We start from the raw sequence: 19,296 nt of genomic DNA, 5'->3' as shown, positions 1-19,296 counted from the left end.
TAGGGATTACCGTTGGTATGGCTATTTTAACACACAATAGACAGGAAGGACAAGTTCAAAGGGCTCGCATCATGCACATGCATGTCCACTAACTCAGTAATCCCCCCCCCCCACACTTGGCGCAAGAGCGCAGAAGCATGGTCACCACATCTACGCCTCTATATAAGGAACGAAACAGGTGGACTTCTAGTCAAATTTGGCTGTCGCCTGATGAAGCTAGTTGTAATTACTGGCGAAACGTCGTACCCAGATTGTTAAATGTTGTGGCTTGGCTCTCCAACACACCGGTGTGCTGTACTAGTGACGAATTGGCATGTTCTGTTTACGTGACAACCCCTTACTTGTTGGTAGCGGGTTTCAATGACACTTTTATATATTTACGCGATCTAACCCAAAAAAAATCTGTATTATGGAGCACTAAACTTATTACAAAGGCATGTTCTTGAAGTTGGCAAAAATAGTATTCGTAGCTTCATGGAACTTGGCAACAAACAATTGAGAACTGTTTCCAGAAAATACCACAATCATGACAAACATCAGCCATACAATGCATCTTCTATCATCTTTATATATCATTAAACCTTGACTTAAAGCTTTCATGACTGCAGGAATTAATATTCTTTGGGTCTTTCGGTAAAGTCACGTAGATAGGTTACAAAATATATATGTAACAAAAATTCTACGACATTTCGATCGCAACACAAGCAGTCGTCATCAGGAGAAAAAAGAGGGGTCAGCCTCTAAAGGCAAACTATTTGTAAAGATTTACACTATGAGAATCTCTTTTACCAGTGGCAAAATATAGTAGTAGGTTTTTACCCTTTTAAACTGGTACAAAGGTGTCAGTTTTGTACCAGTTTAAAAGGGTAAAAACCAACTACTATGTTTGTAAAGATTTAAAATGGGTGTAGCTCCAGTGTTAGCAGCATGGGCGGAGGAGCTTATGTTAATGTAAGGGCGTAGCTCAAGTGTCAGCAGCATGGGCGAAGGAGCTTATGTTAATGTGAGGGATTAAAAAACGATGTGCCTCCGCATGTAGGGCGGAGAAGGTTACGTTGATGTGAGGGGTTAAAAAACTGGTGAGCAGCGTGCAGTGCTAAAATGGAAACATTACAGCCAGTTATGACTTAAACTGGTTGATAACATCCTTTCAGTGATTGCTGAGTTTATACCAATCCTCTCGGCAGGGGCGGTTTCTTCATTAGGGCGATTGGGCGACGCACCACCAATGTCATTCAACCACAGAGTCACGCTAGCCGTCACTGTGCCTCTGGATATAGTCCAATCAGCGTCATGCTACGTTCTGTGGAGTACCGCCTCTTTTTGGGCGATTTCCCTCCAGCTGAGAATCGCCCCGAGTGGTCCCATAGACTTACATTCAAAGATGTTTTTTTTCGAACGGGGGCGCTGCAATGCATTCTCTATGGCTTCCGGGAGGGCTCGCCCTAACGTGCTTACGTCATCATACGTGCTTACGTCATCATACGTAAGCACGTTTCATCCAACAATATAATTTGTCGCCACCTAGTGGAATCTTTAATAAAAGAAACTTGAGTGGTTTGTTTTAATAGTGAGTATAGAAACAAACAAGATGTATTGTAAGAGTCACTTTATTTTTCATTAATATTAAAGAAGTGAAGTTGCCTTTACATGCTCAAGCTGTTAATTTATCCATTGCATGGGTGGACCTTATCCTTATCAATCATCCAGACATTTGCCCCCCCTGAGAGATTTTGCAGGAGCCGCCACTGCCTCTCGGTTGAAATTGTGTCTATGTCTGGATATATGGATGGCTTCATGAACGAATCTTTGTTGATAGCCAGTGAGATTGCGAAATGAAAGCAGAAATAATTGGCTGGCTCCTCTTTTGATTTATGTTTTGTTACTCTTTGCACATAATCTAATCTCAGTGGAGCTGTTCCATAGCTTATATCAGATATTCATAATGGCATTTTACGTAAATTTGACTTTCAGAGAATCTTATTTAGACTTTAGATTGTCCATTATTTTATTCTCTACAATGTTCATGAACCATTGACATATATGTGTGACAAGAGACTAACGGGTCTTTAATTCTTCACATCATTTATTTCTGCCATTTTGAATACACATTTAATAAATAGGTTCACAAATTTTGATCCAACAGCTGGTCCCGCTTTGTTTTTTTATATAATAATACAGTATAGCCACTGTTTTTCCATTTAGGCCAGTGGTTTCCTCTATTTAGGAGTGACATCTGGCATTAGTGCATATTACCTGCTAACACATATGGTTCAGAAACATGGACTCTGACAAAGAAAATGGAACAAAATCTGAAAAGTGTGTATAGTATGGAGAGATGTATTTTGGGAATTGCACTGAGAAGCAAACTTAGGAACACTGACCAGGGAACAAACACAAATGAGAGACTTAACTGTCATGGAAAATAAGTGGGCTTGGGCATGACATATCATTGGAAGAGATGATGGTTGATGGACAAGATTTTTGAGAGAATGGCAGCAAAAAGGAGGGAACGTGCCTGAGAGAAAACGGCTAAAGAGACAGGGTGATGAGATCATATCGAGTTAAATAGTGAGATGGAGTGTGGCCTCGTTGAGCATGGAGAATGGTAATTGTGTGGAGAGGCCTTCATGTAGCAGTGCACAGAACATGCTTGATGATATAATTTTCAAAGGAAAATGGTGTATCATGTCTGGCGCAAGGCTTAAGTACTTGCCTTGTGGCGGTTGGGCTTGATGCATCGTATAAAGAATGGGTGCACAGAGCTGAGCATGACCATGAGGGCACGCAGAGAATCCTGTGGGCACAGACAGCAACAACAACAGCAGCACAGTCACCACCCTGTAAACAATGGTTCTTGAGCTGCTGCTTATCGTAAACACGACGCTAAATTGCAAGAATGCTAAAAATATGTTCTGCATGTGCCTTCAACATTGGTACGAGTGTAGTTATGCATACCTTTGGGACAATTATTGGACAGTTATTATTGCTTAGAAGTTGACCTTATAACAACAAATATGGTGTATACAAAATAAACACACACTAGTGTGTGTTGCCCATAACACAATAGAGAATCTATGTAAAGAAGACACTATGCTCTTTTTCATGCTATAAAAGCCCATTTAACCAAATTAATACGTGCTGCGGAATGTTATACTTCTATTTTGAATACACATTTGCAACAGATGCTTTCACAAAAAATGTTGGCCCAAATCAAAGATATTTTTTTTTAAATAACAAAATACCAAGAATAACTAATGCACTCAAAGCAAACAAACTGAATTTTGTTGCTTAATTGCAGCACAGACACTGATCATCTGTCCACTGGGGGTTCGTAATGCTGTTTCAATATAAACATGTTCCCCTTTACCAGTCTTCACTTATGAAATATATTATGGTATGAATTAAAAACAGTAATAATTTTTATTTTGTATTATTATTATTATGCTTGTTTACCTAGGAAAGCCTCTCTGAGCCTCACGACTATTTTCCAGGAGGGTGGTGATGAATGCTATGTATATTCCAATTGAGTAATTTGCAGGTATTCTTTGAAATTGTCAACATTTGGACCATGATGCCAGCACACAATGACCTACTCTTGCGATTGACATCACGGAATCGCTAGTGTCCACTGACAGATGATTTACATACCCACAATATTAATCAGGGTGGCGACTGGATTTCAACCATGAACCACTGCAGCAAGTAACTAACATGCTACCACTGGACCATGTTCTCACCTTTACTATATAATTAGTATTTAGAGAGCATCTAAATGCAACCACATCTTAGGGAACCAAACATTGAGAAAAAGGGAATGTGTTTATTTATTTTCATATTAATTTTAAATCGGATGACTGGGGTAAGGGAGTTCCAGAAAATGGGGGCAGCAGAGGAGAAAGAGTAAACTCTCACTCAGCGAAGAAAGCCTTGGCAGCTGGAGTGAAAAGTGTGTGGAGGGAAGTAGAGTGAGATGAGATGGGAGCGGTAGGCAGGGGTGAGTCAATTGCAGATCTTGAAGAGGGTGAGAGAAATCTTGAAGTTGATCTGGGATAATAATGGGAGCCGGGAAAAGATAAGAGTACAGTATTGGCAATAGCATTTTGAATCATATGGAGTTTGGAGGTGAGAAATTTATGTAGGTTGTTTAGGAGAGAGTTGCCATAGTCAAACTGGGATGTGATGAAGGTATGGATATGTGCCTAAGCAGCAAATGAGGTAAGGAAATGGCCGATGTGGAAAATGTTTCAAAGATGTAAGTATGAGACCCTCCAGATTTCAAATATGTGGGAAGAGAATTAAAAGAGATGTTGTTGTGGTGATCTTATTGATGCAGGCACAGCGATTCTGACCTCGGAGCCAGTGGGCGTGCCTTGTGTTCGTGGTTGATATGGGGAGTGGGTAGTAAGTTTGAGATGGTGGCATATTGGTGATGGGATGTAGGCTCAAGTATGTGATGCTGTGTGTGGTAATAGAAATGTATGATGGAGTTGATATATTGGGTGGTATTGCCATGGTATTGTGCCAGGAGGTGCTGGATGGTGTTGGCATGGTTGGATTGGGGGTGCACTATACCCTTGGGCCCCATTGGAGAGATGTGGTAATTCCTCAATCAGAGCAGAGGGCTTTGACACCCCTTATGTTAACACTTATATGGGACTATCATTTTTTATGGAAAAATAACGGATAATACACTGTAACATGATAACAAATGTTTATTAATAGCTTCAAAAAGTCAAAGAGTCTCCACTTGTTCGCCATTATTGTCAACACATGCCTGGAATCTTCTCCAAGTAAGCCCGGATGCACATTTCTTGTGGTATTGTTGCAAATTCTCAGAAGTGTAAAAAATGTTTTAAGCACCCTATATTTTGAAGTATAAGGGAGCCAGAGAACGGGCCTGAATTACCATAGCTGGTATGTCCCGGGACTCGTGAGGGTGTTCCATCCACTAGGCAGCCAATGACGCGCGTCACTGTTTCGTAAGTGGACATTATTAGTGTGTGCGTGCCTGCACTGATGGCGGGTGCAAGTGCCTACTGGTATGCAACAGACCATACCAGTCCATGTAACAGACATCACTGCCACTTTAGAGATGAAAAGGCAGGCCTGTGGTTATATAACTGTACAAGTGGTTTGTACGTGTCTGTGGAGACTTTGAGGTGACCGTCACATACTGTAATAGAGGGCCAAATGTTTTAAGCGTCGAAAACAGCAAGGACTTTTTATTTATTTATAGTTAAATTGTTTGCATTTTATGAGTTGTTGTGCATGCTAATACTGGCTGGTTATTGTAAATGGGAACGGAGTGCAAGTTTTATGAATTATTGTTTGCCTACGTGTGTGTACGAGGACGGATGTGTGCATGCACTTTTCTGCTGTGTACCTTGAATTGAGAGAGGAGGGTGGGCTTGCGTTGAGATGGCCTCAGGGTCTCCCCTCTGCCGGATGCTTTGTCTCCAAACAGCTCCCAAACAAACCCAGATCTAAGCAACAATTCACATGCTTTCACTCAACAGGCTGTTTGAAGCAACGAGTAACCAATCGTGTATTTGCAGCCAACATGTTTACATGCAATTATGCACAAGGATGCAAGTCATATACACACGGAAAAAAAATCCTTCAGTGGCGCCCTCCCCTTGGCAAGGTCAAACAACTTGGCCGTGAATTATCTGAGTGGACATGCGTCGGGCAGGGAAATGTTATCTTGTTATTTCTGTGTATGTTACAGAAGCACGTGTTCACTGCACGTACAAATATGCAGCTGCCTGAGCATTTCGAAGCACACCGACTCAGTTACACGACAAGGCCATTAAATATGGATTTCAACTCCTGCTAACCCGAGGTGAACAGATCAGAATGTATCAATCACGTGAAATCATAGAAGATCTGAATTGCAGCCGCACGCATAACCAATAGACTGAATCACTGCTGGTACCAGGCAGCATCCTGCCTGCCCGTGTACTGGATAAAGTAGAAGTCCTGCACATTTTTCTAATTTTAGTTTGGGAGCAGGGTGTAAGGGAACATTGCGATGGGTTGTGGGTGGAGTGTGAGGGGAGGGGCACTTGCTACAACACTGTCACGCAAACCCTAATACTGTATAGTGTTTCCTGTGAGGGCAGATCTGGGCATGGTGCCAGCAAGCTTGGCACACCGCCAGATCATCGGCTCTTCAATGAAGCTACCAGATGCTGCTCGAAGGGGTTCTCAAAAGCATCTAAACAGATTTCCTGCCTGTTTTGACGTAAACAGTGCTAGGCCTCGGCAAGGTAAGGTAAAAGGTAAACACAACGAGCCTACCTTTACCCTACCTTTTACTTACCACAATACAATCACTCTACCCTACCTTTTACCCTTTAGCAAGGTAAGGTAAAAAGCAACGAGCCTACCTTTACCCTACCTTTTACCCTTACCCCATACAAATTACCCGATTACAGGGTAATTACTGGGGTACTACACATGAAAAAAGTTTATAACGGTAAATGCTAGGTAGAGTGCTTTACTCATATAGAATACTCTTGATGAATCCAATTTTACACGATTGTTGTTGTCGTTGTTGTATCCTCAAATCTTGCAACTCAATTTTTACCCACTTCCCAATGTGGTATTGACTGCAAACTTGGTTTACTTATGTCATACTGATGACAATGCTATATTCTATCATACAAAATAACAAATATATATTTTTTAACATTCTTTTTTTTATATATTATGTTTCGGCTTGGGTCTAATTGTCCACGCTTAACTGACGTTGGCTGTAATTGACCACGGTCCCTTACGTTATGGCAAGCTTCGGGGCCACTTCCTGGAGTCGTGGAGTTCTGCCATTACTCGTACATTTAATAAAAGCGTGTTTAAAAAAAAGTTTTTTTTAATATTACTTATTAAATGGAAGCCACGGACTGCACCACGGAGCTTTTAGCGGTAAACAAGGTACCGTATTTACCAGAGGTGTGGACTCGAGTCATGTGACTTGGACTCGAGTCAGACTCGAGTCATGAATTTGATGACTTGCGACTCGACTTGGACTTGCATAACAATGACTTTGTCCCACCTATGAGATGTGGACTCGAGTCATGTGACTTGGACTCGAGTCAGACTCGAGTCATGAATTTGATGACTTGCGACTCGACTTGGACTTGCATAACAATGACTTTGTCCCACCTCTGGTATTTACCAGGTAATACTTTGCGCTACCTTTACCCTACCGGGTAATTCTTCCGAGCTACCTTTACCCTACCCTTTACCTTACCCCTTGGCATGTCGACACCTTTACCCTTTTACCCGGTAAAAAGGGTAAATCACCTTACCTTGCCGAGGTCTAACAGTGCCCAGGATTTATCAAACCAACTTTTTGCGTCTTTTAAGCAGAAGGATGTCTGGCATAGCTGCAAGTAACGTCAACGAATTGAGGATCAGGTGATCTCTATTACACTAGAGTGGTCAATCGGTCTCAGAAAGGTACAGAGTCTAGAATAAATTAAGAAGAGCAGTAACTTCACACTTTCCATGGCAAGCACAGGAAACCCATGAAAATGGCAGGGTGCATGAGTAGTGAAATGGAATGGGTCACTATGGTGCGTAGCACTGGTTGCTGGCAGAGAAGGGGATCTGCAGTTGTAGCAGCCCTGTCTGCCAACAGGTCATGTGATAAGCCGGAGAAAGGGATGTGGGGCAAAGGTGATAGAGGGGGTATGTGAGGTAAAGCCCGGAAACCTCTAGTGGGTTTTAGAAGGGGGGCGTGGCCGAAGGAGGAGCGAGGCCGCGCTGGGTGGATGAAAGGGGACCCCGATTGAAGATTCGGGGCTGTTTGTAGTGGAACTCGTCGTGCTGCTGGAGTCTTCGTCTTCACCTCCTCGGCGTTATTAGTCAGGCAGCCTGTTATCTGTCATGACCATAGTGTAGTTACTCCTTGTACCTGTGAAGGCTATAATAAATAGAGTGCCTCCTACGACTAGTGTCTCTGAGTGACTCACTACACATGTAAAGCAGGGGTCGGAAACCAAAATAACAAGAAGAGCCATTTATTTGAATTCGGTAAAAAACCCTAAATATTTCAAAAGCTGCAATGCAATCCTTAAAGAGCTGTATACAGCTCTGGAGCTGTTGGTTGCCGACCCCTGATGTAGAGGTAAAGAGGCAAATGTAAAATAATTGTGACTGTTTTATTTCAAATATTCTCATAACGTTGTACATGTGTAGTGGGTTCAATTGAGGTGCACACTTGATCTTGGAGGCAACACGTTTATTAACTAATACCACAGGGTAACTGTTTAGCAGGATAATGACTTAGGGTGGTGACCACCACGGCTGACTATATACATATTGGACGGGATAACTACTAATCAGACCAGGATAGCTAACACGCTGCCTGGTCCACGTGCGCGAAGACCGGATGGAGGATTCCTTCCCAGAGATGAACAGCCCCGATCACGCTCGGGAGTGATCGGGGCTGGTTTGCGGCGTGGCCAGGCTCCACTCTTGGCAACGCCCCCTTGCAGATCCTTCTCGGAGACTCGGGGCCCACATCACGTGTCCCTCTCACCTCCTCTTTGATCCTCTTTACCACCTTGTCCGGTCACGTACCCTCTCGGGTTCACCCAGACTGTTATGTCCTCACCCGGCCTCTCTCTCTCACTGCCACCGGGACCATGACCTGCCTCGAGCCCTTCCATGGCATACTCCATGTAGTGCTAGAGACAGGCTTTGCACATACAGTACCACGCTTCACCCGGTACTGTCGCTACACCATAGTGAGACCATTTATGTTGCTACAGATGTGCTAAATAATCTAACTACGGTACATCCACAATATTACACATCATGCTTACCATAATCAACATTGTACCATACTTTTTGTACAATACACCTGCTCCACTCACGTAGATATATTCATACATAAACAATCACGCCACTATGAATTAATTCAGGGTTCCATTCTGAAAATACCAATGTGCCTAAAAATCGGTGTAAGAACCTACCGACGGGGCGCTTAGAGAGTGAAGACTGCATGGAGGAGGCTCTGGCAGCGACCCCAGAGTCCAGGGCTCCGGAGATGGCTCCCGGAGAGAAGACTCGGATGGAACAGGAGGAGACGACGGACGGGGGTGCCAGCGCGCCGCCGCCGGAGGCGGGTAGCGCCTTCGCAGGGCAGCTACAGCTGCTCCTGCAGGTGATGACGCAGCTCTCCACCACAATTACTGAGGTGGGTGCGCAGTTGCAGTCACCCGGCCCACACTCGGGATGGGAGCGGCGGATTCCCGCAAATCCACCTCCCGCCACTTTTGAAACTGGCGCCATCTTCCCAACTGATGTGCCACGGGAGATAGCCGCCATTTTGGCTGTGATGCCGCCAGCAGTGGCCATTTTGGCTGTTACGCCGCTGGCGGTTACCATTGTTGCCGCCGTGACACCGCTCTACACCGCAGGCATTGCCGCATTTCCGCACCTCGCTGCGCCGCCGGTGCTTGCCGCGGGGGCTGCCGCTGCTCCGTACATCACTGCCGCGGCTCCGCACCTCGCCGCGCCTGCGGGGTTGGCCGCCTGCGACGCCACGGCTCCGCAACACATCGCGCCTGCCGGGGGGCCCTCAGGTACCGCTTCGCTGCACGCGCTCTCCACCAAAGGCCAAAAGTTTTACTGGGGCGTGGAGGAGGAGGCCGCTTTTGCGGCGCTTCGCACGGCCTTGACGGATGCGCCGCCCTTGGGGTACCCGGATTTTACAAAACCGTTCCTCCTCGACACCGATGCCAGCGACATGGGCACTGGGGCAGTCCTGGCCCAGGTGGTCGACGGGGTGGAGAGAGTGGTGGCCTATGGTAGTCGCCTTCTGTTCCCGACGGAACAGCGTTTTTGTGTGTCCCGGAGGGAACTGCTTGCCATCGTGTTTTTTGTGCAGTTGTATAGGCCCTACTTGTACGGCAGACGGTTTACGGTCCGAACCGACCATACGGACTTGCAATACTCGCTGCAGATTGGCCAGCCCTCGGGTCAACTGTCCCGCTGGCTCGAGGTGCTCCAGCAATACCCCTTTGACATAATCCACAAAAAGGGGGCACAGGATGGGAATGCGGACGGTTTCTCCAGATTGCCGGCAGGTGTGTTTGTGCCCTGGGCTCTAGCCGTTGCAAGGCCCCAGGGGACACCATGGCCCAGTTGGTTGCTCCGGCCGATGCGGCCACCCCTCCAGGTGAGGCGTTGCCTGTGGATTTTGGCCTGGGACTCCCCTGAGAGGTATGGTCTAGCTTGCAGATGGAGGATTCCTCTCTGCTGAAGCTACGACGCCGCGTTGGGCATAAGGCCAGGAGCTCAGTTTTGTCGGCTGCCCCGGTGATCGCTGTGCATGACGGTCTCCTCATGCATTGGGATGCCCAATTGGAACGCTATTGCATTGTTATGCCCACTAGCCTGCGAGGTAAATTAACCAGAGCCATTTACGAGAAGGTTATGCACCTTGGCTACCACAAGACCTTGTTGACCCTTAAACGGGACTATTATTGGCCGGGTGTAGAGGGTGACGTGGTGCTGATTTTGAAGGGTTGCCACGACTGTGCACGGAGGAAGGCCCCAGTTGGCCAGGACCGGGCCCCGCTGCAGTCCATCTGGGTTTCTCCCGTTAATGAGCTCGTAGCGCTCGACATTTTGGGCCCATTCTCCGCATGCCAACGGGGCCATAAATACCTCTTGGTGGGCGTCGAGTACCTCACACGTTGCCATGTGGCGTGGCCTTTGGTGGACCAGTCGGCCTGTTCTATCACCGAGGCATTCGTCCAGGGGTACGTGTTGGACAAGGACGCGCCGGAACAATTGCTAACTGACCAGGGGCGAAATTTCTCGTCTAGGTTACTCAAGGAGGTGTGCGACCTCCTTGGCACCAAGAAGATCCGCACCTCGCCCTATCACCCCCAATCGGACAGGATGGTACAGTGGTTGAACCGCACCCTCACGTCCATGCTGTGCCACCACGTGAACACGCCCCAGTCAGACTGGCACCTGTTCGTTCCGGTGGTCTTGGCGGCATATCGGTTGGCTCCTCATGCCTCAACGGGGTTCTCGCCTTTTTATTTTATGTACAGTAGGGAACTGGAGCCCCCGATGCACGTCCAGATGGACGTCGGGTCCTCTGGGAAGGGGTCGGTGGTGCCGGTCCCCTTGAAGGTCGCGCTCGAACGGTTGCGCGAGGCACGGCAGGCCGCTGTCGAGAATCCCGCCAGCCGGCAGGCGGCTAACGAGCGCCTGCCCAAACACCAGGCGACTGGCCTCCCGTGGGTAGCGGGCCAAAAGGCGTGGCTGCATTGTCCCCAGGTTCACGTTGGCATATCTCCCAAATTACAGGTTGTGGAGGTCCGACAGCCGCAGTGCGTTCGGATTCGGTTCGGTCGCCGGCGATAGATAGATAGAGTGCACCCGTCCCGGCTCAAGCGTTATTTGCCATCTACCCCGGTGGATCCATCCCCACTCCCGGAGCAGCCGGTGGGTGATGCATCCGACGTGCCTGATCGGCCGGGTCTTGATGACGGAGGCGATGTCCGCCCTGTGTGTGTACCCCCAGAGCCCTCCAAAGTGACGCCTGCAAAGGCTCCTCGGCCACCGGAGGCCACGAAGGGGAGCTTGTCGCCCGCTGATGAGCCACCTGCATTGGCGGCCGACGCCACATGAGGGAGTGGGCCGGCAGCTCATACCCGCTCGAGGGGGATGCGGCTCCGGTGATGGCATTGATAGCCGTTCATCGGGCCCCGGGCCCGGCGCCAGTTTGGCGCTGCCGTGCAGAAGAGACCTTCGGACTTTTTTTTTTGGGTTGTTGTTGTTGTGCTGTGCTGCCCTAATGTTGGGTTCCTTTTCTAGTGGCCGGTTTTGCCTTCGGGCACATGCGTTTGTTTGGTTGTTAGGCCTTCCGTCCGGAATCGGGCTCCGCTTACGTAAGCGGAGCTTACCCCCCAACTAGCGGACTAGTTGGGGGGCATGGCGTCACGCTCGCTGGCTGGGGCGGTGACGTCATGGGAAGTGGCGTCATGCGCGCCGGCCAGCGGGATTACGTCATGTCCCTGGGGGATATTTTAGGGAGAGCCCGTGACGTAAGAGGGGTCGTAGCGAGGAACGGGAAACGTGAAGGGTGGGTGTTAGGACCAGGGGTGAGGAGAAGGGTCTGGAGAAGGGCCAGCATAAGCGCTAGGAGTGGCTTCAATCCTCGGCCGGCCGAAGTTGGATCAGCCCTCGGCCGGCGTGGAGAAGGCAGCCCAGACAGCCAGCTGAGCCAAGGAACAGACCGTGGGGAAGGTCGGAGTAGAGGACCCAGCCTAGGATCCCTAACCCCTGGGAAAGTGTTACACCCTTAGTGTTAAGTTGACATAAGCCCTTAATAAAACACGGCGTAAGCCCTTACTGGAAAACTTGCCTCCAAGTCGTCCGACAATCTTCAACATTAGTATTAAAGAGAATATGTATCACTTTCTGTAGAATGTACTATATTTATACTTGTTTACTCTCTAACCAATCTGAGTGAACTGACAATGGGCTGTAAAATATTATTATTCTGAAATGGTAAATTTGTCAAAGTCAGTAATGAAATACCCCCCAAAAAATGAATGTCTATTCAAAAATCTATGTTTAAATATTGTACACTTTTTTATTTTGTTCGTGACGAGTCTATGTGGCACAGTGCCTTCGTCTCAAAGGGTTGATGACCTCTACTTCAGCCACAGTGTTTGGTGGCACGCACCCGGAGTATAAAAAAAGGAAGCTGGCGCCCAGACAGTTCTAAAGTGAGCGCATTCATTTTGGGAGGAATTTTTGTTTTTTACGAACCACGCCAGTATCCCGTGGCATGTAAACACCACACTGGGGCAATACAATCTGTTTATGTCGCACCACAGCCTTTCAAAACTAAATCAGGTCTCTAACCCTCAATGCACAGGATTTTTTTTTGTGACAATCAGTAAATATACATTTAAGAAACAGAATCAAAATGTATTATCTTAGACATCAGTCTGACATTTTATTTTTGTATAGCCATAATCCATTAATTTTTTATAAGTTGAACTATTTGTTAGTTTTGTTTGAGCTCTCATTTCTAATATTAACTCAACGTAACAAACAGTACTGGCAACTGAGCCAGTAAGAGCCCAATTGTTAAGAAGCATATTTTCAAGTTGACAATTATTCAAAGCCATATATTTGAAGTCTTTGTAGCAACAATGTTTTAATTAAAGTACAGTATTACATTTATTAAAGATAATCCAAGAGACTAAACGCAGAAGACTTAGGCTGAGACCTCACATGGGCCACGTAAACAGAGCATGAGAGGGCACTATTCAGCCAGACACATTGGTGTTGGACCGTCTCAGGCTGCCCTCTCCCAATTTACACATGTATAAATCCCAGGGCCAGACCATGTGACGCCATGCCATTCAGAGTGGATCAGCCCTGGTGTTTCCGACATGTGGCTCACAGGGAGGGCTCAGCTCAGAAAGCTGCTTTGCTCCAGTTCAATATATTCCCACATGTTTTAAATACAGAGGTGCTTGACTTTGATGCACATCATATCTCAAGGTGCGATATTATTTTTACTACACGTCAGTGTATATCTACATAGATGTCTGTTTGTGTGTGTCCATCTACATGTTTGCATGTGTGTAGGAATATGTAGGTTTACTAATATTAAGTATATAAACGGGAACGTGTATATCTTTTTAGTACATTTGAGAGACATGTCAGAGCTAAACGAATAGATCTGTGGAAATAAATGTATATTGAGAATAGGGTTTCCCCTTTTTTCTGGCAACAAAACAGGTGTTAAGATGTGAAAACACCAAACCGAAACCTTTTACAAGGAATTATATCTGCATTAATCACAATACTTGTGGTCAGAATGCAAAGGGGAAAACCTATTATTCTAGGTTCAGAAATCACTTACCACTGGTTGGTTAACTCAGATTTCCAGCTTTATAAAGCACTGTTTACCATTGCAGCTCCACTGCTTCCTCAGCAAGCATATCATTAATCATAAATCCCATCCATGTGTAACTGATGTTAAGCATCCAATGTAAAATCAATAAGGCTCTAAGCCTACGAATGTATATGATCATTATATTAATTTCAATCCTTATTTTATGTAAGACCTCCAGGTGACTCGTTTTGTAACTCTAAGGATCAACACGTTGCTCTTAGCACTGGAATATGAGGCAGGTATCAGAGCTGAAGTGATTGCGCTTGTTATTGTAGGTTAGCAATTTTTCCACCATGCTAGGCATACATAAATAGCCTTGCTGCCCATAATATACCATTATTAACACTGACAGGACACGAATATATACGCAGGGATTCCTACCCATTTATTTTGGGTCCTCTTGATTTGAGAATTTAAATACCGACTGCAGATTGCCATTCCATTTCAAGTGTGCCTGGAAGGATGTATTCAAAATTGTTCCCTAGAGCAGTGGGAAATTGTTTTGAAAAGATCACATTTTAATTGAAAACCTTTCACGTTATAAAACCTCAGTACACTCCAAATATCCAGTCATTGTGGGCTACGAATATATTGTTGGATCTCCTTCACTGAGCAGTGTCTTCGTTTCCAGTTGATGAAGCCTGCGACTCATCCAGGTACTATTGCTGAGTCAGAGCGGCACAATCTAGAGTGTACGCAGGACGAGCCTGTGCCGGCACACGATTCCACCAAACATCGATACTGGGGGCAGATCCGCCCTGGGAATGTCCACAGCTCTCACCTCCTTATAAATAATTTATCCTTGAAATGGGCTGCCTACGTGGTCGTCCCAAGACGGCGACTTGGCCTGCATGACATTGTGTGGATTTTCTAACGAGGAAATTGCCAACTAATATTACTGCTGCAGGAATCTGTGGTGGCTGTTTGTGGCTGCAGAGGGAAGGGGCTGCTGATTTGGTGGGCTTTGCGATATCTGGTTATGGCTCTCTCCACTGTTTCAGATGCAGCCATGCACACGTGCAACACAATCCTGCAGTAGCACACTATTGTGGATTGTTTTGTGGAATTTATGGACACTTGGTATTGGGACAAAAATTCATTATTTATCGCTGGGGACTTAAAAAACCCACCAAAACAATTTTTTTGTGTAAATCAGCAATAGGGAGTACCGTATTTTGTGATGTAAAATGATGCATCCTGATGAATTGGTGATGCAAGTTAATTATTTTTTTAAAGCAGCATGATGCACTAATACATGGTGTGTGGAGAACCCACTCCTGTGCTACTTCATCTGTCAGGCACAAGTCGACCAAGTCCTCACATCATGCATCTATCCTACCTTCCTAACACAAAAAACCACATTGCATACATTGCAATAGAAAGTTAGGGAATGATTAAGCATCTATTAAAATAAAATGTTCTCTTGTACTGACAGTGCTGTTGTGTTAATGCAGCACCATTCATTCGTAATCCCTCCTGGTGCAGAGCAATGCCCACGGTCCGTGGTCGAGCATTGGAATTCCTGGACTTGCCCACCGCTCGGCAGCCCCAAAGTACCGTCGGCAGTTGCAATCAGATCACGGTAGAAATTGTGCCCCAACCATGGGGTAGGAGGTGGTGCTTTATTTGGTGAATACTGCGGTTCTCCTTGTGCAGACAGAATGGTGTCTTCATTAGTTATGCATGGTATGGCTCGGTATAGTGTATTTGTCTGAGAGGCAAGTTGCCTCAGCATCTTGCTCGCATGTCTAAGGTGTACTGCATGGCCTAGGCCTCACCGGCTCTGAAGAAGAAGGTTCAGGACGCTCTCCTGAAAATCATCTCGGTTCTTCTCCACAAAGCCCTGCATGTCATATAGCACCTGGGCAACGACAGTCGATATCATGGGTCACTGTCAACTATCACCAATAGCCATCTTGATCCCCCGTTAATAAGAGCCCTGCTACTTTGTCAAAAGTGTAGAGGAGGCACCTCTCCTGCGTAGTGTCGGATACCGAAGCTCCGGCTCTCCATACGAGGCTTGATGTAGCACGAGTTCATCTGCACCAAAGGACAGGGCAAGAACAGCGAAGAAGCACTGAGATGCCGTGCTTGTGTGTCGCGGAGTGCTCGCGCGCAGCTCGGCAAGAAACAGAACCTTACGTCAGCGCACTTCGCAATGTTCTTGTAATCTTTCATTTAATGTTTTGTTTAAAACATAGACCAGGATAACAACGGTTTTAATAGATAAAAGTACTTCACCGATAACTTAAATCCTCATAAAAGTGTTGTACTTTTTTTTTAAAGCTTAGTCTATGAATGCTGCCATTTAAATAAAACGAAAATGGCAAATAATTGCATCAGCTGTTTGTTTTATATAACAACACGAATGCAATAAAAATAGGGCATTCGAATGTGGTGTGCGTATAGATTTACATTGGGATAGTTTATGACAGGTACGATGAGTGCGGAGAGATTTATGAGAGAAAATGGTCATGGGTGGGGGTATATCACAAAGCCTTAACACCATGCACTGCTGTGCGGCAGACTCACTGAGTGGTGGTGGTGGAGTTTGTTCAGAAGAGTGTTATCAGTCCCGCGAGGGAACAAGCTTTCTTCATTAATGAGGGCCAAAACTCCCAACTTCTGTCCACATACATGCAATAAATGGAGATGTGTAAATACACTCGATGTAGATGTGTGCATGAGCAATCACGCGGATGTGACAACGTATAGAAATGCGTGCACACCTTTGAGGAAATACGCATACAACTCTATATGTGAATATGAGAAAATATGTACGTGCACACACATCCTCTTCACTTTCACTTACAAAAGAAAGCAGGACAGCACGTAGTCAGGCTATAACATGGGTCCAAGGGTTTTAACATATCATACAAAACACGCTAAAATAATTTTATGTGTATAGTGACAGTGGAGGAGAGCACGAATTAAAAAAAAGTTGTTCTTGCTTGGATGTTGTTTTATTTTTCGAAATCATTAAAGACATTGTTTTTGGGAGAAGCGGTCGCACAGTAATTAGTGAATTGTGGTCATTAACTCAAACATCTGAGTTCAACTCCCAGCCATAGCCAATATCAATGGTGAGTGGTGTTTGAACTGGTCCTAAGTATCCCCTTCATCAACAGGCATTGACCAACCATGTGAAGTTTGGTGAAACAATGGGGAAGTCTGATTCCAGCAGTGGATTGAAAGAGGGCTGTAATTAATAAAAAAAAAACTTTTTTCAATACACAAAGGTTAGATTATAATTCAATACAAACCTCTTCAATCAAATCGAGACAATCCTTGTTATCCATCCATGGTATTTCTTTCCACTCAATACCTTCCCTATTGTTTAATGAAGACATACAAAACAACACATTAAACAAATATGTTTTTCAGATGCAACATGACCTAATTGTGTTACAGGTGGCTACCAATTGTGCACATATAATAAAGTGATAAAAGCCATGGTCTCTTATACATGGACATATACTTTTACATGCATTCTTCCATAAAAATCAAGGTGGTCAGAATATTACCCGGCATTTCGCTTGCACAAAAGCACAAAAATTGGTGAGCTCATCTGGGGAGCATATGGCAGGCCGGTTTCATATTTTTTTCATATGGAAATCTGGTGACATTTAACTAACATCAAGCGACCCCTACCTTAAAAAAAAATCCTGGTTATGCCCAGAAGCGGAATGCACTCATGAACAATGCACACTGCACCTAACCACGAGGAAGACCAATAACAAAGATATAGGAAATATCACTGTGCGCTATATTACATTTGGGACTTCAGTGCTGTCTCTGATTCAATGTTTGCTAGTGACCACAATATACATCAGACTTAAGTTCCCCAGTTCATGTGACTCGTTGCAATCGACGAGGATTCGTTTTGTTATTGCAGCAATGATGGCTTGCCTTCTCTCAAGCCAACCATCATCTGCACAACAGATGCTTCACACGTACAATATGTACTTTTCAGCTGAATTATTAATTTTCCTTCCAGCACACATACAAAACAACAGCTATTTTTGCTCCAACATTATAAAATCATTTTTCCATTACACGTTTGGTCACGCATTTGAAATCCCATATCTACCTCCAGTCAGATAATAAAATGTAATTGTTTATTTTAAGTACATACATTTTAAAAACCGAACAGGGGTTTAAAGGAGTGAGTGTGTTAGTGATACAAGTACATCTATCATCTTCGTGAATTTGAATGATTAGGAGTTGAACATGGTGTGAAATGTATCCGATGAATGTAAGGTGTCTTTGATTTGTTTTTTTCAAGTACACACAACATAAATCACGTGTATTATTGCCGCAGTTATATTGTCAGGTAAACACTGGTGCACATGCAATACAACTCAGAAAAGAAAAACATGCACAGAAGTAATAATTTCATCTCGCGAAGAGTATGAATAGGGAACGACCTGTGCACACCATAAGCTTTGCGTGGAAAATGCTATTAGAAGCAGCACAGATGAAAATACAACAAATTGTGCAAACTTAGGATGATTTCCACACTGTGCAAGCTGTTGTACAAGGGTGAAGAAATGGCATAACCCACTGCACATCCCTCAGCCACGACTAAGACTAGGTGTGTCCTTGTGATTGCTTTCCCACAGGTCTGCAGCGGGTGCGTACGTGAAACACACACGTTTGTGGTTGGGTCGAGCGAGAGGAGAAAAAAATAGAAAAAGGTGGGGAGGAGGAGGTGGATGTGAATATAGCTTCAGCGCATTTGATGCATCATTCAGCACCGAGGGGGCTTTTACATCCTTGCGCAAGCGTTGACAAGGTCCCGCTAAACACAGACAGCCATGCTGGTGATGTAATGGAGTGTAGTGCAGTCCTTAACACTCAACCCCCCGAAAATAAGCAGATTACTTCATCGGAAGAGTACAGTTGAAAGAAATGTAATGGTACACGGCATCTATTATTAGTGCTTTTAATACCCTAATGCAAAGCATAAACAGTGGTGATGCAACGGTTTGGCTTGATACATTGCATTGAATCCTATAATGTGTTCGTGATATTGTGAATGGGAATGCAGCCTCATGTGGATGAGTCATCACCGTTTGTACTCTTGCTCCTCCACAGAAAACATATGCTTGTTGAAGTATCCTTGCAGTTTCTCGTTTGCATAATTTATGTTAAACTGTTCAAAGCGGTTGACCTGCAACAGCAATTAATGTCACAAATAATCCTCACTGCTGTTCATGACAATTAATTATATGTGCTGCTTATATAACATAAATAACTATGCCATTTAAATATGTACATTTGTATCTTTTAAAACGGGTTTATGTCATATGTACTCTGGATATAGCTGTTTTACGTATAATAACACA

The 19,296-nt window shown here is 45.1% G+C and overlaps 1 protein-coding gene across 1 annotated transcript; it reads right to left on the bottom strand.

Annotated features, from left to right (window-relative positions):
- Window positions 1–910: 910 nt before the first annotated feature.
- Window positions 911–19,143, bottom strand: LOC144718257 (unconventional myosin-X-like). The gene is made up of 7 exons (XM_078593899.1): window positions 19,021–19,143; window positions 17,212–17,278; window positions 16,481–16,573; window positions 15,920–15,988; window positions 15,727–15,809; window positions 5,387–5,486; window positions 911–2,797 (listed from the first exon to the last, which is right to left on the bottom strand). Exons 1-7 carry the CDS (start codon window positions 19,050–19,052, stop codon window positions 2,705–2,707), a joined length of 537 nt encoding a protein of 178 aa, XP_078450025.1. The 5' UTR covers window positions 19,053–19,143; the 3' UTR covers window positions 911–2,704.
- Between the last annotated feature and the right edge of the window lie 153 nt (window positions 19,144–19,296).

Source organism: Lampetra planeri, chromosome 1 (genome assembly GCF_965212315.1).
Source record: "Lampetra planeri chromosome 1, kcLamPlan1.2.h2, whole genome shotgun sequence".
In the NCBI taxonomy this organism is placed as follows: Eukaryota; Metazoa; Chordata; class Hyperoartia; order Petromyzontiformes; family Petromyzontidae; genus Lampetra; species Lampetra planeri.
The sequence above is the reverse complement of the archived record's forward strand: the minus strand, read 5'-3'. Positions and strand labels throughout refer to the sequence as shown.